Genomic DNA, 26448 nt, shown 5'->3' on the forward strand with positions numbered 1-26448 from the left:
CAGCTGCAGCTGCAGGTGGGGCCGGGCCGAGCCGGGCCAGGCGGCGGAGTCGGGGTCTGGCGGCTGCGGGAGGATGATGGCCGGCGGGGACTCGGAGCAGGTGCGCTACTGCGCGCGCTTCTCCTACCTGTGCCTTAAGTTCTCGCTCATCGTCTACTCCTCGTTCTTCTGGGTGAGTGACCCTGCGCTGACCCCTCCCCCCTCCCCCACCGAGGGAGCCAAGTGTCGCCCGGGTCGGGGGCGGGGAGCCGGCTAGTTCCCGCGGAGAAAGCCGCCTTGCCGTTGGAAGCGCTCCGCTCAGATCCCAGGGGCCGAGACCCCTCCCCCCGGGCGTGCAGGGGTCCCTCCGAAAACCTGGGCTGGGGCGTAGTTTGGGAGGGGGAGAAAGAAAGGGAAGGAAAAGTGTGAGTGTGAGAAAGCGGACCGTAGTGGGGAGGGCATGGGGGGCGGGGAGCATGGGGGAGGGGTAAAAGGGAAGCCGTAGGGAGGAAGGGGAGACTCGGACCCTGAGTCGGGGGAGGGGCCGGGACGCGCGGAAAAGGAGGGTTACTAGGGGAAAGGGAGCCACTGACCCCTTTCTCCAACAAGTCTTCTGTCCCCCGGGGAAAGTAACTGGCAATTCCGCGGGAGCCCGGGTGAAGGTACCTGGAGGGACGAAGAGTCGGATGCTAGTGCGGGGCCTGCCCGGCTGCGTGGACCTATCTCTTCAGTCTTGTTCCCATGACTTGGAGTTGGGTTCTCCCTGCGGCGATGTGCATCCCGGCCCCTCTTTGCCTTCCTGTCCCGCCCTACTGGTCCGCAGGGCAGCTTAAGTAGGATTCCGTTCATTTACTGCGAACTAATTAAGCGTGGTGCTTACTGGATTTGGAAGGGGGAACCGGGACTCACTTCCTGGGCTAGTCCTCCACTTGTCTGGGCTTCAGGTCTAAGTTCCCCATCTATAAAACGAGAGGGTTGGACTGGATAGCCTGGAAGTTCCTTTCCAGCTATAGATCTCAGGCTCTAGAGGTGATTGATTCCGGAAAGGGAGGGGGCCCGGGAATCCAGTACAAAGATAATGGCGTGATAAGAAATGTTTGATGAGCACCTGCGCCTGACGGTGTGTCGGGTAGGGTCGCTCCCCCCGGGGAAGGAGGTGCTGCCCTGCCACTCATGGATGTGTGTCTGGGCAGATGACTTCCTTCCCTAAGGCTCAAGTTTTCTCCATCTCTGAAGTGAAGGCAAATAACACTCGTTTACAGCCTGTGGGGTTGAGTGGAGAGTGCTTGGTAACCTTTGCTAGGTGAACTCGACTGTTATTAAAGCCCCGGAAGCTTTGGCAGGTTCTCTCAAAGATGGCAAGCCGGGTTACCCCTTTTCCTACCTGGCTTAGTGGGGAAATACTTCTGGTTTAAATTACAGTAGCCCCTTCTGTTAGAGATGCTCCGGGAAGTCACGTAGTGGAGGTGTCTGGTGCCTCCCTGGTGAGGGCCCCGAGTTTGACAATCCCACTCAACCTGCATTCTGCAGGGACGACCTGTTGCTAGTCTTGCCAGAGGGCAAGGCTAGACACACCCTCCTGGCAAAGCACTAAATCTCCCTATGTTCTGGGCAACTCCAAGACTATAAATTGAAAACAGGTGCAGATCTGCCCTGTGGAAGGAAGTTTTCTTACCTGAACTTCCGTCTATCAAGGAAATAGTGAGTTCGGCATTAAAAAAAAGTGCCTCCTTTCGCAAAAAAAGGAACAGAATGAGTCTGTGACTTGCTGAGCAAGTGTCAATCAGTAAACATTTACTAAGTACCTGTGTGCCAGGCCCTGTGCTAAGCACTGGGGATACAGAAAGATGGTCCTTGTCCTCAAGGAACTTACAGGCAGTAAACACATATATACAAAGTAAGCTATATACAGCATAAATAGAAGATAATCAACAGAGGGAAAGCCCTAAATCAAGGATTTGGGGAAGGCTTCCTGGAGAAGGCGGGGTTTTAATTGGATCTTGAAGGAAAGGGAGGGGTGTTGGTAGTTGAGCAGAGGAGGGAGAGAGTTCCAGGTGTGGCAGACAACATGCCCAGAGCAGGAGATGGGGTGTTTTGTTTGTGGAACAGCCAGGAGGCCAGGGTATTAAGTAGGAGAGTCTGATTTGAAATCCAGGTCCTTTGACTTTCAAATCAGAACACCTTCCACTGGGCCACACTGCCTCGAGGGGCAGACCAGTTGGACATAATGTAAAATATTTGGGAAGGTGGGTGGGAGCCAGATTGGGGAGGATATTAATCAGTATATATTTTATTAAGACCTTACTATATTCCAAGACACTATGCTAAGTGTTGGGAATATAAGGAATAAAACAAAAACAGTCCTTGCCCCCAAGGAGCTTATATTCTAATAGGGAATGCAACATGCACGTACACATGAAGTGATAATATCAAAAGCTAGAACTTATGTTTCATTGTAAGTTTGGCAGAGCACTTAGCATGTTAACTCATTTGATCCTCATAACCTTGTGACGTAGGTGCTATTATATTATCCCTGTTTTTCCTGGTGAGGAAACTGAGGCTGACAGAGGTTAAGTTACTGGCCCTGGGTCACACAGCTGCTAAGGACTTTGGTAGGATTTGAACTCAGGACTTTCTGACTCCAAATCCAACATTCTATCCACTGCACTGCCTGGCTACCTTGTTAAATATTATCACACATACAGGAACATTCAAGATACATACAAAGAGGATTTTTGTTATCTCTCCTAGAGGCAATACGGCTTAGTGGATGGAAAGCTGGGGAAGACTTGAGTCCTGCCTCTGACTAGCTGTCATCCTGGGCAAGTCATCTGACCCCTGAGAACTCTAAGTAGCTCTTTACCAACGGAAGTTGGGGGGGGGGGGTGACCTGCATTGGCAGCTCAAGTTTCCTCACCTGAAAGTATCCTATACCAATGAAATGACATTTTAGAGACAATAGGGAGCCACTGGAGATTGTTCAATAGAGGAGTTACATGGTCAGAGCTGTGTTTTAGGAACATCCATCTGGCAGCTGCCTAGAGATCAGGTTGTGAAGGAGGAAGACTGGCTCCACCCGAAATCTTTACCCTGGACAGCACAGTGGGCACCTACCTTCTACAGGGAAACATTGTATCCAAAGGAAGTTTATGAAAAGAAGAGAAGTCACCACAAGACTTCACACATTGCACAAGAAACAACAAAGACTGTGCTTGCACCACCCAGGGGCCCTCCTAGTCCCTGTGTGATTACTTGCTGACGTTCATTAAATCCTTTAAAGTTTGCAAAGCTCTGTGTGTGTGTGTGTGTGTGTGTGTGTGTGTGTGTGTGTGTGTTATATGCATATAATGTATATAGACACATAAAATACACACACATTGTGCATATATATATCTCAGAGGACTGTTTAGTTAGAACTGGAAGGGGTCTCAGAGGCCCTTTAATCCACCCTCCCCCTTCCATTTTGCAGATGAGGAAACCCTGGTTTGTAGAAGAGAAATGGCCAGCCCAGGATCCCATAGCTAGTAAGTGACCTTAGCCCATTCCCTGATTCAAAACCTAGCTCCCTTCTGCCCCGGGCTGTGTGCTCTCATTTAAATCTTAGGACAAGCAACCCCCTTGGAGGGGGTGCCCCCTGGATACTTCAGGCTTTATAGTCCCTATTTTACAGAAAAGGACACTGAGGCAGAGAGGTTAATTGACTTGCCCAGGATCCCGTAACTAGTGTCAGAGGATGGGATTTGAATCCAGGTCGCTTTCTAAACCCTGAGTTTAGCTCTCTCTCCTGCCATTCCACACTCCCTGACAAATGAATCTTTGCACATTCCACCTCCTCTCCTAAGGACTGATATAGTCCACAGGGGACTAAATTAGGAGTCTAGAACCTGGGTTTTAGTTCTAGCTCCACCAGGAAGTTACTAGCTGTGTGTTGTTATTGTTTAATAGTGTTCAGTTGTGTCCAGTTCTTTGTTACCTTTTTGGGGGGCTTTCTTGGTAGAGATACTGGAGTGGTTTGCCAAACTCCAGTCTTCCTGACACCAGCCCAGTGCTCTGTCCACTTCACCTAGCTGCCCTTAACTAACTGTACAGTCTTACACAAATCACAGTCACCCCTATGGCCTCTTACAATGAGTCAACGTGGCCAGCTGGTCTCCTAGGAGTACTTCCAGAGCTAAGAACTGTGATAATCCCTGAATCCTGCTGGCTTGGGTCAAGTGTGATGGCGTAGTTACAGTTACTCTTTGGCCATGGTCTCCTCCCACCCTGATCTTGATGGGGGAGGGGGCACTGCCTGTGTGTTCTCTTCCATGACTGGGCCTGGACATTCCCCTTCCCATCTGGTTTGCACTCAGTCCCTGAACTTGAAGCCCCCCAGTCGTCGGCCAGATCACAGATTCCTTCCCCTTGAGGCTTACTTCCCAATTATCTGTTTGGATCCCTCAACTGCTTCTGACATGGGGCTGATTGTCACTGTCATGCTTGCTGAATTTCAATGGCTCCCACTGTCTCTGATAGGGCTCTTAACGGTGTTTGTGTCATGGACCCCATTATGTTGAAATACACTTATCTATATCAAGTATACTTATCTATATCTAACAAAGTAATCTGCAGACCTCTGGTACAGATCCCCTGCTCTTCGACAAAATATAAAACTTCTTAGTTTGGCATTGAATGCCCTTCACATCCTGTCTCCACCAGGCCTTTCTCTAGACCCATCCTTCGGCCCCTATTCCAACAAGCTGGCCACCTTGCTGTCCCCTTCCCCCATGCCTGGAATGTGCCCTCCTCAAGGCTGCCAGTTAGAATCCTTGCCTTCTTTCAAGACTCAGCTCAAGTGGTTCCCCCTCCCCGCTCCTCTGGGCATTTCCTGGTTCCCCCAAGTTGTCAATGTCTCCCCCTCCCAAATTACTACTTCCCTATTTTGAGGCCTGTTTGCAAACCCTAATTAGCTGTGGGACTTGGAGGTGGTGAATATAAAGGTGTCATTTTTTTTTCCTCCTCCAAATACATGGACCCCTGATAGCTGTCCCTGGACCTCTTTTGGATTTGTGAGTCCCAGGTCAAGAAAGCTTACTGCCACCCATGGGGCTCTTTGCCAACCTAGCTCTTGAAAAGTTGCTCTTTCTGCCCCGCCCTGTGCCTCTGAGCCAGGTTCAAGTTCAATCTGGTCATTTTACTGAGAGAGAGCCAGGTCCCTTCCTCTTTCATGTCAAGCACTGGAGGCTTCAGCCTCGATCCCCTTCCTCCTTCCCTCCCCTTCCTAATTTCATTCATTTGACAATTCTTAAGCTCTGGGCCTGGTAAGAACTGATAGCGAGTATGGTCAGACCTCTTAGGGCTCTCAGTGACAAGTAGTGATGTATATTTACCTCTTCATCATGGCCTCTCCCCCCAGGATGGTTCTCTGTGGTTGGTGCTGCAACGTAGATACCAACGCCTGGGGATGTGAAGGCTCTTCCCCAGCCCCAAAGCTGCAAAGCAGCAGAGCGCAAGTCTGGCAGCCTGGGCTCCATATCCAGGGTCCACTGGGCTGCCTCTCTGGGTGTGGTTTCTGGTCTCCATCCCATGGGAGGCTGAAGGGGAATGGGGGAGGATCCTAGGCTTCAGAGCTGGAATGGACCTTAGCTCTCATCCGGTCTAGGGATTCTTTTTAGGGGGTCCTGACTCCCTTTGGCAGTCTGGCGAAGCCAAACTGTGGAGCCCTGCCCAGAATGTTTTTAAATTTCAATGTTTTTAAGGGTTTTAAATAAAATAAATAGGAATACAAAATAAACCAATTATCTGAAAATGTACTTAATGTATATTAACACCTCCCACCCCAAGTTTAGGGATCCCCGGTGAAGAACTCCCTAGTCTACGTCAATTTCCCTCATTTACGGAGGAGGATCCTGAACTTAAGTGATTTTTCCAAAGTTATGAAGCCAGTTAAGGGGCAGAGCTGGGATTCAAATCGCTGATGAGAACCTCTGACACCCCATCCCTCTGGGGACCGGAGACTGCCATTAGTACACAAAGCCTGTTACTCCTCAGGTTTCTGGGTTTGAATGGCAGGGGGAGGCTGGAGGAGAGATTTATCAGGAACTGGTTTCCCAGTTAGCCCTGCCTGGCAAAAAGAAAGGCAGGCCAGGCCCAGGCATTGAAAACAACTCACAGTGAAACCGAGTTGTCATTGTCTCTGGGCAGGGGCAAAGGGCTGTTTGCTTTCAAAAGTCAGCAGTGATAAACATCCCCTGCTCTGCTGGTGGTTTCTGAGGCTGTTAATTCATTTTCCACTGGGTTTTTCTGCTGGAGAAGAATCTCTCCCCAGAGCAGTTTCAAGCTAGTCCAAGGTTTCAGGGTGAAATTTGGTCCCCAGAGAGTGTGGGTGACCATAGGGAATACAGTTTTACAGCTGTGGTGGGTGAATTCCAGGGTGGTGTTTCAGTGTTGAAGTAGAAGCTGGTATTAAATGATCATAGATTTAGAGGTGGAAGGGAATTCACAGGCTATCCAATCCAATCCCCTCATGTTACAGATGGGGAAACTGAGGTCCTGAGAATTTCACTGACTTTCCTAGGCAGTATCAGAGGTGGGAGTCAAAACCACATCCTCTGCTCTTTCTCTGTGCTCTCTGAGGGTCTTGAATGGAGAGACGGGGCTGGCCTTGGAGTCCGAGAGACCTTATCTCTGACACATCCATCCTAGTTTTGTTATTCTGGGTAAATCACTTAACCTCTCAGACTATAAATTTTCTAGAGATGATTGGCCAGTCTGCTTTGATGAAATGTGAGCTAGCGTCTGTCCTGGGACGTGTGTGTGCCTATGAAGCACTGTCTGTTTCTTCCCTGCCCCCCCCCCCCCCACCAGTCTTTGGGCATTATAACCCCCCATATACATGACATTTCCAGATTCACAAAGAACTTCCTCGTAAGAGAGGGAGGACCGGTGTGATGAGACCCCAGTATTACAAATGGCTGTTCCAGAATAGAGATCAGGTGCTAATGGAGTGTCCTCACCTGAGGTTCCCTATACCAGTGAAAGCAGGAACCTGTTTAAACAAATTAGAGATGAGAAACTGCAGCTTTGGGAGATGAACTATAACAACTCTCACTTCTGTAGCATTTTGAAGGTTTATGCAAAACAGTTTGCTTTCACAAGTGCCTGTGAGCTACAGACTCTGAGTATTACTACTGTGTCTGTTTTGCAGAAGAAAAACTGAGGTGCCCAAAGACATGTCTTTATTAGTGCAGCGAAGACTTGTTAGAGCAGGGACTGGAACCCAGGGGTTTTCAGTCCTAGTCCCATGTTCTTTCTGCTGTGGGGTGAGGAAATATCTTACTGTGTTGTCAGGAGCCATAGGACCTGGGTTCAAGTCCCAGCCCTGGCACATCCTACCTGAGTGACTTTGGGCAGTCCCTTTATGTCTCTGAATCTCTGCTTCCTCATCTGTAAAATGTCGGGGTTAGACTAGATTGATGGATCATGAGAGACCTGAGTTCAGATATTGCCTCTGCCACTTACTAGCCTTGTGAGCCTAGGTAAATCACAGTCTCTGTAAGCCTCAGGTTTTCTTTTTCCCTGTAAAAATGGGGGTGATAAGGCCTGTAGTACCGACCTCAAGAGATATCATAGACTGGTAGATATTGCGCTGGTCCCTAGAGGCAAGAAGATCTGGGTCCCATGCCCTCTGACGCATCCTGGCTTTCCTCTTCTGACTCCAGGCAGTTCTCTAAGAAGGTTCAGTACAGAGCCCGAGCCAGAGAGCTCCCTTCAGGAACCTGCTCCTCTAATGAAATCGCACGCAGTCCAGGTTAAGGTAAAAGTTCCTCTCTCTCCATGTTGTGTTGTGGCTCAAAAGAGATAATACTTGTAAAGTGTTTAGCAAGCCTGAATAGTTACACAGCTATCGCTTTTTTAATAGAAGGTTCTGATTCCTGCAAAGCAGTAGGGGAATGCCAGGGAAGACAGCCTGAATTTGAACTGGCATTTGGCACTGGACTTTGAAGAGCTGGGAAGATTCAAATGGCTTGGAGTCTCTAAGATTAGGGTTCAAATCTTACCTCAGACCCATCGGCACTGTCTGAATGACCTTCTCCAAGTCATTCCTTTTATTCTCAGTTTGTTCATCTGTACCATGTAGGGCTCAGCCTAGATGGCCTCTGAGTTCTCATCCTGCTCTAAATCCACGGTCCTTGCATCATAGGTAGGAAAGAGTACACTACATTTGGGTAACCCAACAGTTCAGCAGCCTTGGTGCTGGGCCCTGGGGATCCAGAGATAGGGGGGGCTTTCTTAAAATGGGGAGAAACATGTAAAAAAAACAACCAATGCGAGAGGGAGTGAGAGCAGAGTACAGCAGAGACTTTGGAAGATCCAGTTTTCTCATTAGGGCCCCTGGCATCTGACCTGGTGCCCCCTACTGGGATAGTAAACCAGGAAAAGAGCTTTGGTCTCAGGGTTCCACACCGTTCTAAGCCAGCAGCACTGAGAAGGTGAACTCATGTTCTTCAAAAACGACTTTCTTATGCAAGTCTGGCTTTTTTATTTTTAAGTTTCCTAATATATTGGGTTCAAGGGTAGGGAGGAGGCCTTCCCCCATCCCTTCCAATAGATTTGGAATATATGTTAAAGATAATGTGAAATTCCAGGTAAGAATGGGACAAAGCATAGAACCATGGAACATCAGAGCTGGAGAAACCTTAGAATGTAGAACATAAAATGTCAGAGCTGGAAAGGGGCCTTAGAACATAGAACATTAGAGCTGTGGAGAGTCTTGGAACATAGAATGTAGAATGTTGGAGCTTTCAGGGGCCTTAGGGCATAGAACATAGAACATCTGAGCTGGGAAGGATCTTAGAACGTAGAAAGTAGAATGTCAGAGCTGGCAGGGGCCTTAGGACATAGAACATAGAATATTAGAGCTGTGAAGGGTCTCAGAACATAGACTATAGAATGCCAGAGCTGGAAGGGACCTTAGAACATTAGAGCTGTGAAGGATCTTAGAACATAGAACACAGAATGTCTGAGTTGGACAGACCTTAGAACACAGAATGCCCCATGGTGGACTTTGAAGGGTCTTGTCATGAGAAATGGGAGGAGGGAGAGATGGGCTCTCTGGGAAGGCCTCTTGGAGGATGTGTTTGCTGAGTTGGGCCTTGAAGGGAGGACCTTCAGTAAGTAGAGGTGGGGTTGTTGGGGTAGAGAGTCTAACCCCATTCAGGTATGAAGGATGACCTTGGTATGAGCAGTCTGGTTTTTGGAGACCCTGGCTCAGTGTGAATCCACATGGGGATATGGAGCCAAGGAAACTCCTGGGATCTCAAGTGGATGCTGAGAGAAGTCTGCTCTGAGCTGGAGGGCCCTGAAGGGGGTCTGGTCCAGTTCTGTCTCTTTATAGACAAGGCAACTGAGCACACAGCAGGTCAGTTAGTCACTCCTGCCTCAGACTCCATAGGCCTTTCTTCTGCACCTGCAGAGCTATCAGAGGTAGGCAGAAAAGAAGCATCTGCAGGTCTGGAGCCAGAAGGTCCTTGGAGATCCTCTAGTCTTCATTTTACTCATTTTACTGCTACGGAAGCTGAGGCCAGAAAGTTTGAGACTTGGCCAATCACACCCAAGTCATAAAGACTAGAACTAGGCCTCCACCTTAGGGCCTTGTGTGGTCTTATCCTCGATCTCCAGACTATGAGCAGCTGTCTAAAACCTGTCCCTCTCCCATCCAAGGTGAAGTTCAGTGGGTAGATGCCTTGCTCTGTTCTTGGGTGCCAAATGCATTTAAAGGGTCATGCTTTTGGGGGGGAGCCAAGACTTGGAAACACAGTAGATGTCCATCAATTGGGGAATGGCTAACATATTGAGATACATAAATGAAATGGAATATTTTGTGCCATAAGTAATGCTGACTATAAAGAGTTATGTGAGTTGGGAAATCTTTTAGGAACTGACGGGAATGAAATAAGGAAAATTAGGGAAATGCCCACCCCTCCGGCCTAAATGGAAAGGACAGTAACAAGAGGAGACTGAGTGTTTAGTGATTATATGGGCATCCCTGTCCCTGAAGAAGATCTGGGAACACACAATCCATCCACTTGCATTTATTCAGTACCTGTTGTGTGCCAGGTACTGTAGTAACCTCCGGGTACACCAAGAAAGGTGAAAAATCCCTCCTGCCCTCAGGGATTTTACTTTTTGTGAGGGAGACACCTTGTATAGGAGATACGTGTAACCTTAGTGGGCAGAGTTGTAGCAGCTGGAGGCAGTGGGAAATGAGGAATCAGAAAGAATTAAGTTAGGGTCCCAGTCAGCCTTCTTGGCGGACACCACTCCCCCGTAGGTGATGATCAGAGAGCACCCCTGAGACTAAGGGTCTTTCTAGCAGGACTGGTGAATTTTATCTTATTTGCTTCAGGTACTGGGGTAGAGAACCTACCGCCTGAGGCCACATGTGGCCTTCTAGGTCCTTGGGTTCGGCCTTTTTATTAGGGGGATTTGTTCTATGAAGTCTGGATTCACTCAGAAGGCTGGGCTTGAGGACCTAGAGGACCACGCGTGGCCTCAAAGCCAAAGGTTCCCCACCCCAGCTTCAGGATATTAGGAATTTCGAGACACCTCCCTCCTTTTTTTTTTTTTTTTTTTTTGCAGAAGCGGGGGTCCATAGGTGTAACATATTTTATATATATATATATATATATATATATATATATAAAATACATGTATGTGTAATATTGACGTAGCATACTATATAGTATATTGTCAGACACGAAACCAAAGAAACCTGGAGAACCTGAAAGGTCTCTTAGCTTCTTCTGATGTTTTGAGATTCTGTGACCTGCTCTTTCTTCCTCTTATCGCATTAATGGGTTCTTTTCTGGTGACTCTACCTGAGGCTTGGGTGGAGCTCTGGGCAAACCAGATAAGCTGCTGTTCCAGAGGCCTTTTTATACCAGCCTGTTCCCACACCAGGTGAAAAGTTTCCCTGGGGTTTGGTAGAAAACCAAGTCCTTGGAACTCTGAAGGCCTTTGAGACCATGTGTCTGAGGGTAGCTAACAATCAGAATCATAATGGAGATTTTTACCATTTCTTGGAGAAATTTAACATAATTAATTATAAATAATTTAGTAGAATATGCTTATTAACTAAAATTAATAAAAACATAATTAAGTTTAATATAAAGTATTTGTCAGAAGTAAGTTTAAAAAGTCAAGAAAATATCCCAGCAAGAAAATCCAGCTGACATTTCTGTGGAGAGGCAGTGTTTTGTGATTTCCTCTTCTATAATTGGGAATAATAAGAAGTTCCCCACCTCCCATGGTGCTTATGGGCAATGTCCTGTGATACAGACTTGGAGTAAGGATCCCTCTGACACTGTGTGACTCACTTTGGGTACATCAGGCAGTCTCCAGTCACCGAGAAATCTCCCAGACTTTCTGTCTGCATTGAGGGGGGATGTTTGTAAACCACAGTTCCCTCCAATTATGAATCCTGGGTCTAGCTTCCCCTTCCCCATCCTCCAGTTATGTGGGGATTTAAGATTAGCAGCGTCTTCCTTGCATTCTTATCTGAGGCTCGCAGTAACCCTGCCAAGTAGGCACTCTATATCTTACTATCTCCATTTACCTGGGGAAACAGGCCCAGAGTGGTTCAGTGCTTCCTCCAAGGTCATGCTTCAGAAGCAGAAAGTGAACTTGGGGCTTTATGACTCAAGTCTCCCAGCATTCTGTCCCCAGGCTGCACCACAGGCTTGGAGAGCTCAAGGCCAGGAAGGTGGTCACTGGTGGTGAATTTTTACCTGAATGATTACCGAGGCAGGGAGGGAGGGGTTTTGGCCTGGCTTAGTGGAGGGTGTTTGCGTCCCATGAAGGCTGAGCTGACACCAGGGCCCTCCTCAGTGACGTCTGCCCTTCGGATAGGAACTGGATTTCAAGCTGCATCCTTTCTTCCTCTCCCATTAAAAAAAAAAAAAAAGTTGTAAAGTCTTTTGTTTTTACTTTGTACCCAATTAGTGACCTCCAGCCCCACCCCCCACTTCCCCAGACTAAATCTAATCTCTCTTCCATCTGACATGCCATCCAGTCCTTGAAGCCATTCTCATGAGTCCCTGGAGTCTTCTCCAGGGTAAGGGTCCGTCTACTGGTCCCCTCCTAGTCTAACTACCAGGAACCTTGTCTGGAGGAATCTGGGAGCCTGGGTCAGTTCTAGGTTTCAGTTTCCTCATTTGAACAGTGACAGAAAGGACTGGACTGGATGGTCCCTTGAGCTGTCTTTTCCCCTTCTCCCCAGGGTGGGGTGGAGATGGGGTGTATGAGGAAGGGACTCCCCAGGCTCAGGGCTGCTGAGTCAGCTTGTTGCCAAATGCAAACGTCAGCTCAGGTGGAGCAGCTACGAGAAGTAAAAGAATGCTTGCCCTGCTGCCAACCGCTGCAGAACTCAGGGCTAGTCAGCTACCCTCTGCCAGCCTCAGTATCCCCATCTGTAAAGTAGGGATAATAGATAAATTTCTTCCCTCCCACGGTTGTTAGAAGCAATATGGTGTCAGAGGAAGATCTCTGGCCTCAATCTCCCTGTCTATAAAATAGGGATAATAGATAAATTCCTTCCCTTCTGTGGTTGTTATAATATGGTATCAGGGAAGGTCGCTGGCTCTGGAGGCCTTTGAGGCTTGGCTGCGGTGCTTCTGGGTTGTGGCGTCTCGGACAAAGCTTGGAGCCCTCCTCTCAGTTTCCCCTTTGTAAAACGAGGAGTTAAAGACAGCCCCTTTGAAGAAGTCCATTTTTAGGCTTACAGGCTCTTGCTAAAGTGCTCTCAGGTTACCAGCATGTTTTGTAATCCCCATATGACAGATGAAGAAACTGAGGAGAAGATTTCAGAAACAGAAATGATTTGCTGAAGATGATGTCTGGGTGGCCAGAACAGTGACCTGGATCATTATGAGAGCTGATGGAGAGAGCCACGGGGTGGGGGGCTGAATATGGTCTGTGCCTCTTCCTCCCTGTGTGACCTGGGGGCAGCCATCTCATTTCTCTTTAAATGGAGAGGCTGGGCTAGGTGATTTCTAGGGTCCCTTCCAGCTTTAAATTTAGGATTTTATGATCTCACGTATTTCAAACACCTTTCAAATCACTCTTTGTGTCCTCATTTGGGGATTTCTTGGCAGAGATACTAGACTGGTTTGCCATTTCCTTCTCCAGCTCATTTTACAGGTGAGGAAACTGAGGCAAACAGGGTCACCCAGCTAGGAAGTGTGAGGCTACGTTGATGATAAGTCTTCCTGACTCCAGGCACAGCATTCTGTCCACTTGCCACCTAGCTGCCCTCTTGTGTCTTCTCCTCCCTGTTAGAATGTAAACTCCCTGAGGGCAGGGATTGTTTGGCTGGTTTGTACTCCTCTCCATGTACTCTGTGCTCCAGTGATATTGGCCTCCTCCTGTTCTTGGATGGGACACTTGGGCTCCCTCTGACCCCTTTCTTTAGGCTGTCCACTGTGCCTGGAAGTCAGGGATGGCCCCACTCCTTGCCTTAGGGGCTTCCTTCCAAACTCATTCCAAATCCTACTTTCTGCCTCTAAGAGGCCTCCTTTGGTGGCCCTTCCGCTAGTGCTCTGAGGTTCCTTTCTATCTGTCCTGTAGAGCTCTGGTACGGACCCTGCTAGTGCCTTGAGGTCAGGGAGTGTGTCCTGGCTTTTCTTTGTATCCCCACCTCTTTGGGATCCTTGCCTGGCACGTGGTCGTGCTTCGTAGATGCTTTCTGACTGACTGACGGACTTGAGTGGTCTCACTGGACAGAGATAGAGGGAGCATAGCCCTGCCTCTTATCTTAGAGGCCCTGGGGTCAGATTCCCCTCTTGAGGCTTATGTGACTGTGGCAAATCATATCCTCTCTTGATCTCAGTTTTTTCGTCTGTGAAATGGGAATGGGAGTCACATAGCTGGCCTCTGAGATCCCTTCTGGCTGTGGATCTTTCATCTTGTGTGAGGATGTTTCAGAGGTCGCAGAGGGCCTCCCTAGGACTTGGAGAGGGGAAGAGATGAGTCTGGTTTGACAGGAATGTCAGTGGGTGCAGGGCTGGAGCTCAGCCTGGTGCATAGTGAGCTCTAGACAAAGGCTGACTGATGGATTGATTGATTGAGTAGATAGATGGATGGATGGATGGAGGCCCACTGTGGAGATCCTTTTTCTTCCACCAGGAGAAATAAATGGAAGAGCCAATGGGCCTTCAAACAGCCAGATACCTGCTCAATTGAGTTAAAAACGGAAACTACCTCTGGAAGCTCCCTCCTGCCCAGTCCGGTGCCTGGGGCTGGTGACCCCCAGTCACTGGGGATGTGTGGGGCAGGGTTGACCATCACTAAGCCTTTGGTACTTTTCAGGGTCCATGAGAGAGATGACTGACAAAAGAACTGTAATGAGGTCTCTAAGCCCAGTGAGAGGGATGTTTACTGAGATGAGCCGCTTGCCTGTCTTGAGGAGGACTGAATCACAGATGTGACTCACTCCTCCTGCAATGAGACCGAGCCACAGCAGAGGATCCAGAAGCCCTGACATCTAGTTATTCCTGAGTAATTCAGTTACGGTTCCTTCCGTGTAAAGGCTTAGCTTTTTTTTCCTCCAGAAGCGATGGAATGAGAAGGAGTGCTGGCCTTGGCGTCAGGAGAAACCTGGGTTCAAACCCCACCTCTGATGCTGGCCAGGGAACCCTGGGCAGACCCTTTTATTCTTTTGAATTCCTAGGTCCATCTGTAAAGTGGAGCTAAGAATCCCTGCAGTAGTTACCAGGCAAGGGTGGCCGTGGACATCCAGCGAAGTGCTTTGTAAGCCTCCCCGTGCTGATGTCAATGTCAGTGACAGTATCCTCCTTCAGTCTCTGCCCAGGGACCCTGCTCATGGCTGTTGAGAGCCTAGCCTGGACCACCATTTCAGGAGGGGCCTCAGCCATGCTCCCCTTCCCCATCCTTTCCAGCGTCTCTTCCCCCCATTAGAATATAAGCTACTTGAGGCCAGGCACTTTATAGCCTTCTACTTGTGCCAGGAGCAGAGTAAGCACCTGATAAGTATTTTCTCCATTATTCTTCCTGGCCCCACCCCATGTATTTTTTTTGTGTGACCCTAGGTCAGTCTTTTACCCTTTAGGCAGCCCTCTGAGCCAAGTTTCAGAGCAGGGATTTCCTCACCCAGGAGCTCTTCCTGTCCCCCTCCCTGATGCCCTGACGCTGCCATGTTCCGTTGAGGGACCTCCCCCTTTCCCCCCTTTCCCAGCAGGCCCCAAGCACAGAACAGGTCACAGGTTATAACCTGGGGAACTTTGATGCTATCTGGGACTGGATTGAACACTTTTCCCCCTCTCCTATGCCTGGAGGCTGAGGTCCCCGGGGGCTGCTGCAGTAACTGGAGAAAGGGGGTCAAGTTTCTATTTGTGGCTCTGCCTCTGACTCACTGAGCCGATTACTTCCCCATGTGTGCTTTGTTTTCCTCATCTGTAAAATGAGATACCTGGTCTAGACACAAGAGGCAGTGTGGTATAGTGGTTAGAGTATTGGATTTGGATTCAGTAAGATCTGGATTCAAATCTTACCCAAATATTTATTAGCTGTGCGGTCTTGGATAGGTCTCAACCTTTTCCACAGCCTCAGTGTCGTCATCTGTGGGATGCGGATAATAACAGCCTCTAGCTCATAGGGTTGTGAGGATGAAATGTCTCAGAGTCTCAAGATGTATGTTTGAATTCCACTCCAGACACTTATTAGCTATTGGAACTTGGCACTTCACAGGGTTATTGGGAGAATAAAGTGAGATGATGTACATAAAGTGTTTTACCAGCCTTACAGCGCTACAGAAGTATGAGCTCTGTTATTGTTTTATTGTTATCAGAGGATCTCTAAGTTCTCTTTCCAACCCTGAGGCCTGAGCATCACAGAGTGGTGGCTTTAGAGCAGGAAGGGTTCGTTGAGGCCCCCTCATTTTACAGCTGAAGAAACTGAGGCTCAGAGAGAGAGGGTAAGGGGCTTGCCCAAGGCCATCCAGATGGTAAGTGGCGGAGCTGGGATTGGAACCTGGGCCCTCCAAGCTTAAGTTCAGTGCCCCTTTCTCTGGGCCGAGCTTTGTTCTGAGGTCCCTCCCTCCGACCTCTGATACCTTAAAGGCTGGATGATGGCTGAGCACAGCCTGCATCCCCAGGACCATGGAAGGCGGAGGTGGTGATGGGGGCTGCAGCAATGGTGGCAGTGACTCAATGCCTTCCCCTTGTTTTCTTTGCCCAAGTGGAGGTGGAAAAATATAACATGTGGGCAGTGAAACCTGCAGCCAGCATGTGGTGCATCCTCTGGCTTGACAGATGGCGTTTGGGCCTTCTCTTCCTCTCCTCCCTCTGTCTCTGCTCCCCCCTCCTCTGCCACCTGCCTCCTTGGGCTTGAAGCTTTTCCCTCTGGAGTCAGAGGAGACCCCTTCCTCCTCCCCACTGACTTCCTGCTTGCCCTCCCTCTTCCCTCCAGGCCTCTTCCTTCCAGCTGGTCTCTCTCTTGGTTTCCTTTTGCTCCAGAGGGTCATGCCTAGGGAGGCTTCTGCCCTGAAGAAACTTCAAAGATAGCTGTCAGACCTTCTGACTTGCCAAGGTCATCTAAGTCAATTCCTTCATTTTACAGATGAGGACCAGAGAGGCCAGGTGACCTGTCCACAGTCACACAGCCAGTAGATGGCAGAGCCTGCCTGACCCTTTTGGCTTTTCCTTTTGTTGAGCTTTCAGGGAAAGAATTGTTCTGTTTGTCCTTCCTTCTCAAAGAGGACCATGACATCAGGGAAATGATGATATGACTTGCAGTTGACATTGATTTCAGAGAGGGAGGGTTGTGCAAAGTCACTAGCCTCACCTTCTCCTCCAGAGCCATCTGGGTCCAGTGGCATTATATTGACTAGGACAACTGGAGATGGCCCAGTATGCAGTGGGGGACCCTGCCCCTTTTAGGTTAAGGCCTTTTCATGTACTCAATTACAATGAGGTAATGCCCATTCAGAGAATAGGCCTCTTTAAGAAGTGAGTCAAAGGATGGCCCCTTTAATTAGAAAAAAAATCAAGCTGGGAGGGGAAGACCCTCAGGGTTGCTGTTCCAAAAAGAAATAGTTACCAGGGACTTTCACTCTAAGCCAGGAGGGCCCAAAATACAGCCATTAAGTGGAGCTTGGGTGGGGACCTATTGTGGTCCTGTCTATGAACTTTAGAGTAAACTGGGTGGGAGGAAAGAAGGAAGGAAGGAGCAGGGGAGGGAAGGAGGGAGGGAGGAAGAAAGGAAGGAATCTACCCAGTAAACCCCAGTTAAGTGGGGAGCTTCTGGCCATCAAAATTTACCTTCCTTTGGAGAGGATCTGTCCTGGGAATGACCAAGGAAGAGATTTCCTCCTCCCCCCCATCCCATTTCTAGCCTCATCAGGAACAACCAAGCCAGGGAGGAGGGGGTTTCCCCAGAGATTGGTTGGGCCTGGGTAGCATTTCTCACTAAACTTCTGCCTTCAGGAATATGGTACAGGGTACCAGGGAAGGGTCGCTGTCACCACTGGCCTCCTTCTTCTCCAAGACTGACATGTTTCTCTTCTGGTCCTTGGCATCTGGAATACTTTCCTGAGCTCTGGTCTGGCCCTGGTCTTTTCTCAGTCCGGTGGTTTTCAGATTCAACTTTCTGCAGTCACAGGCATAAAAACTTAGAACCTCCAGAGGCTGTTCCAGCTCTGCTAACTTACTGTGTGACCTTGGGTGAGTCACCTGACCTAAGCCTCAGTTTCCATTTCTGTCAGATAAAAGGGTCATGAGTGTATAGGTTTTAGAGCTGGGGGAGGGGGTGCCTTCGAGATCATTTAGTCCAGTCTCCTTATTTTACAGGAGAGGAAACTGAGGCCCGGAGGTAGGAAGTACCTTGCCCAAAGTTGCATGGGGAAATGTCAGAAGGGAGACTTAAACTCAGGCCCTCCTGCTCCAATCTCAGTTCTGTTCAGAACTTCAAGGACCCTTCCAATTCGAGACCCTGATCGAATCTAATTTTCCACCTTCAGGTCATTATCACTTCCATTTTCTAGTTGGTGTCCTGAGTGGTTTTGGCCTCCCTTCGGTACAAAACTCAGTTGAAATGGGGAGGATGACAGGGCCCCAGACTTGGCTTTCTTGCCCCTCAGACCAATATATCTTCCTTTCTACCAAGTGGCTCTGAACCCTTATGAATGATAGGACAGGGCCTGGCACATTCATCCCAACAAGCACCTGTTTTAAGGGATTACAGGGTATACAAAAGGAAGAGAATACAAAAGTACTTGGAAAGTCATTTCCAGGGCTTTGGGGGTGGAGGGAAGACTACTGATAACTGGGAACGAGAAGAAAGGCTTTGTGAGGGGTGTTGTCCCTCAGCTGATCTGTGAAGAGGGCCAGGGATCCCAAGAGAGGAGGTGCCAAGGGAGTGGGAAGGTGGAATGTGGTGTATGAGAAATTCTGAGTCGGGCAGTGTGTCTGGAATGGTGAGCATGAGAGGGGGAGTCATGGGAAGCCTTGCTGGAAAGGGAGAGCCAATCTGGGAGGGGCCTTAAATGCTTAACACGGGAGGGTATGTTTTCTAGCTGAGCGGCTGCAAGCCACAGAGGCCTCTACTGCAGGGGATGGCAGGATTTGATTTCTGCTTTAGCTATGGCACTGATGTGCACGGTTGGGTGAATGAGAGATTTGGGACGGGGAGACCAATTGGAACACTATTACAATTAAGTCCAGTTAAGAGCTGGGAGGCCCTGAATGGGGCGGGGTAAGGGCAGGGTGACTGTGGGTAGAGAAAAGACTTAGCAGCTGATTGGCTACGTGGGATGAACGAGAATGAGCTGTTGAGGATGACTCTGAGGTTGCAAATATGGATGACTGAAAAGATGGCAGTCTTTCCTGGATAGAAATAGGGAAGGTTTTTGGGGGGAGGGGGAATGGGACAATTTGAAGGAAAGAAAATGGACATGTTGAGTTTGAGATGCTTATGGAAGTTCAGGTGGAGATTTCCAACAGGCAGCTGGAGGTGGGGAACTGGAAGTCAGGAGAAAGATAGATTTGGGAATCTGCTCCATGGAGCTGATAATTGAACCCCACAGGAGGTGATGCTGTCACCAAGAAAGAGTGTGTAGAGAACAGGGCCCAGGACAGAGCTCTAGGGGTACACTCATGCTTGGGCTAGAATGTGTCTGATGAGCTAGACAGGAAAGTGGGGAAGCAGGAGAGAGCAGGGATACAAAACTGCTCTAGGGTCAGATGGAGGCGTGGGTAGCAGGCAGAAGACTGGCTGTGTACTTGCACAGGCTCCTCGACCCAGGTCTGCTCATGGGATCACAGAGCTAGGGATAAGTTACTTAGAGCACGCCTTTGACTCACCTAAGGTCACCTGGGTATTCGGTGGCAGAGCCCAGGTACAAACCAGGCCCTCTGTAGCTACATTCAGTACCCTGCCTCATACTGTCCTGCTGTCCTCTGGGCTGTGCTCTGCTCTCAGAATCTCTCTGAAAAGAGCAGATGTTTAATGAATGACTGGAATTTGAGTTGATTTTGTTGACATGGTCCTTGCTGGGAGCCCTCTAGACTGGGCATTTCTCTCAGGGGTTGAACTAGCTCAGAGATTCCTAACTTTTTGTGTGTCATGGACTGATTTAGCAGTCTTGTGAAGCCTATGGGATCCCTCTTCAGAATAATTTTGCTGCCTACTTTATAATTGAAGGAAAGCCTAAATTTCACTTAAAGGCTGGTATAAATAAAGATGTCATTTTTCCTCCCATCAAAATTCATAGACACCCTGAAATCTATTATGGTCCCCTGGGTGGGGAGGCCCATTTTAAGAACCCCAGGTTAAGAACTCCTGGTATAGAGCAAGCTCCATCTCTAAGATAGGGGAGTAGTTTACTATGCCTATGTGTTTCTTTCTTTCTTTTTTTTTTTTTAGAATTCGATTTTATTTTCAGTTCTGAATTCTCACCCTCTCCCTACCCTTTGAGAAAGCAAGGAATACAAAACTCATTGGAAACATGTATAGTCATGCAAAACAAATTCCCGAATTAGCCATGTTCAAAAAGAAAGAAAGAATCTGCTTCAGTCTGCACTCTGAGTCCATAACTTCTCTCTCTGGAGTTGGGCAGCTTGTGTCATCATGAATCCTTTGGAATCAGCATTGGTCATTGTGGTGATGAGAGTTCCTAAGTCATTCAGAGTTTTACATCTTTACAGTATTGCTATCACCATGTAAATTGCCCTACTGGTTCTTTTCACTTCACTTTGTGTCAGTTTATACAAGTTTTCCCAAGTTTTTCTGAAACCACCACCTTTATCACTTCTTACAGCACGATAACATTCTGTCACATTCATATACCATAACTTGTTCAGCCATTCCCCAGTTGATGGACATCCCCTTAGTTTCCAGGTCTTTGCCACCATGAAAAGAGCTCCTATAAATATTTTTATACATATGATTTTTTTCCTCCTTCTTTGATCTCTTTGGGGTGTAGACCTACTATCAGTATCACTGGGTCAGAGGGTATGCACAGTTAAATAGATTTTGGGGCATAGTTCCAAATGGTTTTCCAGAATAGCTGAATTAGTTTGCAGCTCCATCAATAGTACATTAGGATGCCTTTTTCCCCCCACATCCCCTCCAACATTTGTTATTTCCCTTGTTTGCTATCTTGACCAATCTTATGGATGTGGGGTTGTTTTAATGTACATTTCTCTAGTTATCAGTGATCTAGAGCATTTTTCCATATATTGATATGCGATTGATAGCTTTGATTTCTCCCTATGAAAATTGACTATGACCACTTATGAATTTAGGGAATGGATGTTATTCTTGTAAATTTGACTCAGTTCCCTATGTAGCTTAGAAGTAAGACCTTTATTAGAGAAACTTGCTGTAAAGATTTTTCCCCTAGTTTCCTGATTTTCTTCTAATTTTAACTGCATTGGTTTTGCTTATGCAAAAACTTTTAAAATTTTATGTAATCAAAATGGTCCATTTTACCTCCTGTGACCTCTCTATCTCTTGTTTGGTCTTAAACTCTTCCCTTATGCATAGATTTGACAGGTAATTTCTTCCATGTTCCACTGATTATTTTATACTGTCACCTTTTATGTCTAAATCATGTATCTGTTTTGAGCTTATCTCGGTAAGTGGTATGAGATGTTGATCTATGCTAGTTTCTGCCAGACTGCTTTCTAGTTTTCTCAACAGTTTTTATTAGATGGTGAGTTCTTGCCCCAGAATCTGGGATCTTTGGGTTTAGCAGACACTAGGCTACTGTGCTCATTTGCTCATTCTGTATATTGTGTACCTAATCTGTTCTACTGATCAGCTTCTTCATTTCTTATTCAGTACCAAAATTGTTTCCTTCCTTCCCTCCTTCCTTCCTTCCCTCCCTCCCTCCCTCTCTGTCTCTGCCTCTGTCACAAAACCTTAAACCCAATATCTATGAAGCTCATAGATTAGACCACTATAGGTCACTGCCCAAGCTCCACTTAATGGCTGTATTTTGGGCCCTCCTGGCTTAGAGTGAAGGTCAATGGTAACTGTCTCTTTGGAACAGCAACCCTTTCAGCTTGATTTCTTCTTTTTTTCTAATTAAAAGGGCCGTCCCTTGACTCACTTGTTAAAGAGGCTTATTCACTGACTGGGCATTACCTCACTCTAAGTGAGTACCTGAAAAGGCCTTAGCCTAAATGGGCCAGGGTCTCTCATTGCATCCTGGGTCATCTCCACTCGTCCTGATGAATATTTGGTCCCTGGGTCCAGATGGCTCTGGAGAAGGTGAGGCTGGTGACCCTGCACAGCCCTCCCTCACTCAAATCAAAGTCAACTGCAAATCATGTTATCATTTCCCTGGTGTCATGGTCCTCTTCGAAAAGGAAGGACACATATAATCAACCAAATTGTTTCAATGATTACAGTTTTGTAATATGGTTTGAGATCTGTACTGCTAGGCCCTTTCCTTTCTAAATAAAAGATTCAGTCCTAGCGTTCTTCTTGCTTACAGTTTTACAAATGAGACCAGGACCACAGACCACCTTCCCTTCTCCCTCTACATTTGGAGTTCTTTGGTTGGTTCTTGGATGTTGGGGGGTGTTTCTAGGATAGTATTTTACTTGAGATGTTTAGCCTGGAGAAGGGGGAAGACTCGGGGAACATTATGATTCTCTTCAAGTTTTTGAAAAGCTGTCCCCTGGAAAGATTAGACTTATTCTGCTTAACTCCAGAATGTAAGACCAGGAGCAATGGGGGTGGGGTGGGGGTGTAAAAGGAGACCTGTGTAGGCTTCTAGTTCTGCACTAGAGGGGACCCCAGAGGCCATGTAGGCCAGCTTCTTTGTCTTACTGCCTCTGAAGGTAGTGATTTCCTCATGGATGGAAGCCTTCAAGTGGAGGCTGGAACATCGCAGGCACTTAATAAATGTTTGTTGCACTGAATTGAGACTGACATTAGACCTAAAAAAGTCCTCAAATCACAGAGCTGAAAAAGACCTCAGCAGCCATCTTGTCCACTCTTGTACAACACAACAGAGAAACGGTTAGCCAGGTACCATTGACCACTCCTGTCTTCTTTTAAATGCTTTGTCTGAGATTGGAATGGAAGCTCTTGAGGGCAGGAATTGTTCTTGATTTTGTCTTTTTTACTTCGTTTGAGGTTGTATTTCAGGGAACTTCTTTTTGTCATTGACATTGGTTTTTCCATAGTTCCTCTTGGGTCCGGAGACAGTTTGTTTCCTGGGCTAGCCCCTCCCTTGGGAAGCTTCCATCATCCCCTGGCCACTTTTCCAATGACTCATTTTTGTTTTGGGCTTCTGTTTTGTTTTTAATTTATTTGTACCCCATAGGAAGAGGAAAAGGAAAAGAACCTGTAAACAGTAATAGAAAAAAAAACCCCACACCAATAAGAGTAACAGTAAAAGAAAAAAATGGAAGTAGATATCAGAAAATCTGGGTTCAAGGTTCATCCCTGCCATTGTGACTTGGGCAAAATCCTTAATCTCTGGACTTCAGAAAGTATGGGGATGGGCTAGATCAAAGGTTGTCACCCAGCCTGGGGCCCATGAACCTGTTTTAAAAAATATTTTGGTAACTGTATTTAAATATAATTGGCTTTCTTTGTAATCCTATGGAATTTACTTTATGGATTTTAAAAACCTTGTTCTGAGAAGGGTCCATATGATGAGGTTAAAGAAAATGATTATGATGGTAGGGAACCATACGTTTTTAGGGGTGCTTGAGACCCCAAACACCGACATGCTGAGTTCTGCCGAATGAATTCAATTCAAGCCTTCTCAGCCAAGGAAAAAGACAAAGTTTATTAAGGATTTGCCATATTGGGTTGTCTTAAGAAATCTCACCTTTTGTGACCCTTGTTTTCACAAACAGGCCAGATTCAATCTGAGCGCCTTCATGGAGGCAAGTTTAGACTTATATACAGAAAGATTGTGGGAGGGTTTGAGGGGTGGTCAAGTAGTCTGGGGTGACTAGAGGAGGGGTTTAGGGAGGGTCTTGAGGAGGAGTCTAAGGAGGATCCTGATGGGACTGGAGTGACTAGAGGGCAAGACTCCAGGAAACAAGAGAATGGGATTTTGATAGGATCCAGGGTGGGAAGCAGCTGGGCTAGGCCCGGTAGAGATTTGGGCCTAGTGATAAAAAAATGCTTATGCCCATAGGCAGGTCAGATCTAGTGGGAAGATTCAAGGAGAGTTCCAGGGGGTTCCCAGAGACTGTACTTCAGATTCAAGGGGGTCCGCAGAGACTGTACCCTCATCACATAGGCTTCCCCAGACCGCTGCCCAAGGGGTCCATGATACAATAAGATTAAAGACCCCCGGATCTAGATGGTCCCTAAGGATTCCCCTATTTCCAGAATTCTCTGTCCTATGTTCTCATTTATTCATCCATTCACTATTAGGGAATCCCAGAATTTAGAGCTGGCCATCCAATCCAAAGCACTGCCCAAAGGAATCCTCACTGTGACACAGCCTCTGCTTGAAGTCCTCCAGGAAGATGAGGCCCGTGATCTCCCCAGGCAGCTCCCACAGTCCCTACGCTGGTCTACCACTCATTGCTCCCCACCCCATACCTTCCCCTTTAACTCCTTAAGATCATAGGTTTAGAGGTAGCAGGGGCTTTAAAGGTCTTGTATTCCAACTCCCACATTTATAGATGAGGGAACTGAGGCAGAGAACAGTAAAGTGACTTGCCCAGAGTCAAACAGAGGATAAGAAACAGAGTCAGAATTTGAATCCAGGGCCTCTGACTCCCTGATCCAACATCTCTTTCCGCTTTGGCTCGTTGAAGATTGCCTCCCCCCACTCCCCTGCCCCAGGCTTCCTCTGGGCTAAGCATTAGTGCCCCATCGATTGATCCTCTCTGACTCCAAGCCAGATTCCTCTCCATTCTAGCACGCTCCTACCCCTCCATGGCAGATTCCCCACCCCCAGGGAAAGGGAGTCCCCTGCCTCTGACCTTCCTCATCTGGGAAATGGAGCTCCATGACGTGGGGTTCTTACTAGTCCCATCTTTCGGGTGAACAGACTGAAGCTTGGAGAGATTTTAAGTGACTTGACCAAGGTCACCCAGCTAATCAGGGTATACAGAAGGATTCGAATCCAGATCCTTCTGGTCCCTAGGTCCAGCTCTTTTGTCATTCCACTGCATTTTCTTCTTATCAGAGGAAAAAACCAAATAAACCAGGAATTCACATTTCAATCACGTGTCAAGATTTGTAAGATACTTTCCTCCTAATAACTGTGCCAGGTAAATAGTGTAAGTAGGCTTCCTCCATTTTACAAATGGGCTTGAAGCTGAGTGAGGTGGCGTCAGCCTGCCCCCTCCTTCCATCGAGTAGCTCCTCAGTGTCTGAGGCATGTTTTGAACCCGTGTCTCCCAGTTTGCACCACCCCTGGATGTACTTTCCATGTGGGAATCTTTTCCATCATTGCTCTTCCCTTTGCTACCACCAGGAGAGGGAACCACACTGGCAGGACCATCCACTCACCCTTTCTTTCTTGGAATACGCCTTTTTTCCTACAGTATTGTTTTCCTTGTGGTGGCTTCACTGGGGGCTTCTGGCTAGGGCTACATCATTCCTTCCAAGAACTGTTGTTCCCTGGGAAGATTCAGTATGATGACCCCCTTGAAAATTGATGGCCCCGGTGAAATTGTTCCTGGAATGCAGCTGGGGATCTTGGCCGTCACTGGCCGGGACTTGTTGCATTCTTTCAAATACCATTCCTTGGAAATGAGGGGATGCCCATCAACTGGGAAATGGCTGAACAAGTTGTGATATATGAGTGTAATAGAACACTGTTGTGCTATAAGAAATGATGGGCAGGTGGATTTCAGAAAAACCTGGAAAGACTTACATGAACTGATGCTGAGTGAAATGAGCAGAACCAGGAGAACAGCGTACACAGTAACATTGTACACATTAACAGCAACATTGTACAGTGATCAACTCTGACTGACATAGCTAGTCTTGGCAATACAGTCATTCAATACAATTATACAGGACTTATGGTAGAAAATGGATACAGATCGAAGCATGGTTTGTTTTTTAACTTTCTGTGTTTTTTTTTTCTTTTGGCTTATTTCTTTTTTTTACAACATGACTAATATGGAAATATATTTTACGTGATTGCACGTGTATAACCTGTATCAAATTTCTTACCATTTTAGGGAGGGAAAAATTTGGAACTCAAAATTTTTAAAAAAAGAATGTTCAAACTTGTCTTTACATGTTATTGGAAAAAAATAAAATACTATTTAAAAAAAAAACATTCCTGGCCCTCTTCCCACCCCCTCCCTGAAGCCCATTTCTGTCTTTAACTAGGTGTTGTAGTGGATAGAATGCTGGAGTCTCAGACACTTAATAGCTGTGGGACAATGGGCAGGTCCTCTCTGTCTTGGTTTCCTCACCTGTAAAATGGAGTTAAGAAAGCACCTCCCTCCCAGGGTTGTTGTGAGGACCCAATGGCATAACCTATGCAATGCACTTCACAAAGCTTAAGCCCTGAACACATGCTGCTGCTGTTGTGATGAAGATTTGGTCCTGGGCTTCCATTGCAGAGGGTGCTGTTGGGCATGGGTAGCTTGGTGGTCTATGGATCCTCCTGGGGATCTTTGGGCCAGGGTGGATTAGTCTTCAAAGTTGATTCCCACACTAGACCTAGGGTGGCCCCTGTTAGTTACATACAGAAGTACCCAGTGACCCCACTGATGTTATTTCAGGATTACAGGACTAGAGCTGGGGTGGGAGTGCAGCTTAGAGCCCTTCTAGTCCAACCTCCTCATTTTTCCTGAGTGAAGGGGAGGAACTTGCCCAAGGTCACACAGGCATGAAGCTGGTAAGGCCAGGATTCAAACTCTGGTCCTTTGGCTTCAGATCCCCCAGTCTTCCTGGGGGATCTGGGCCCTGGGAAACAGATACAAAAAGGAAACAGGCCCTGTCCCCCAAGAGCTTATATTCTGTAGGGGA

General features: G+C 47.4%; 1 protein-coding gene across 1 annotated transcript in view; it reads left to right on the forward strand.

Moving 5' to 3' along the window:
• TSPAN15 (tetraspanin 15) overlaps positions 1 to 26448 on the forward strand; it is a 71037-nt gene continuing 44589 nt past the window's right edge. The window contains exon 1 of the mRNA XM_036735816.1: positions 1 to 172. Coding sequence (XP_036591711.1) covers positions 74 to 172 — 99 coding nt within the window. The 5' untranslated portion in view covers positions 1 to 73. The remainder of the gene's footprint in view (positions 173 to 26448) is intronic.

This window comes from Trichosurus vulpecula, chromosome 8 (assembly GCF_011100635.1).
Source record: "Trichosurus vulpecula isolate mTriVul1 chromosome 8, mTriVul1.pri, whole genome shotgun sequence".
NCBI lineage: Eukaryota > Metazoa > Chordata > Mammalia > Diprotodontia > Phalangeridae > Trichosurus > Trichosurus vulpecula.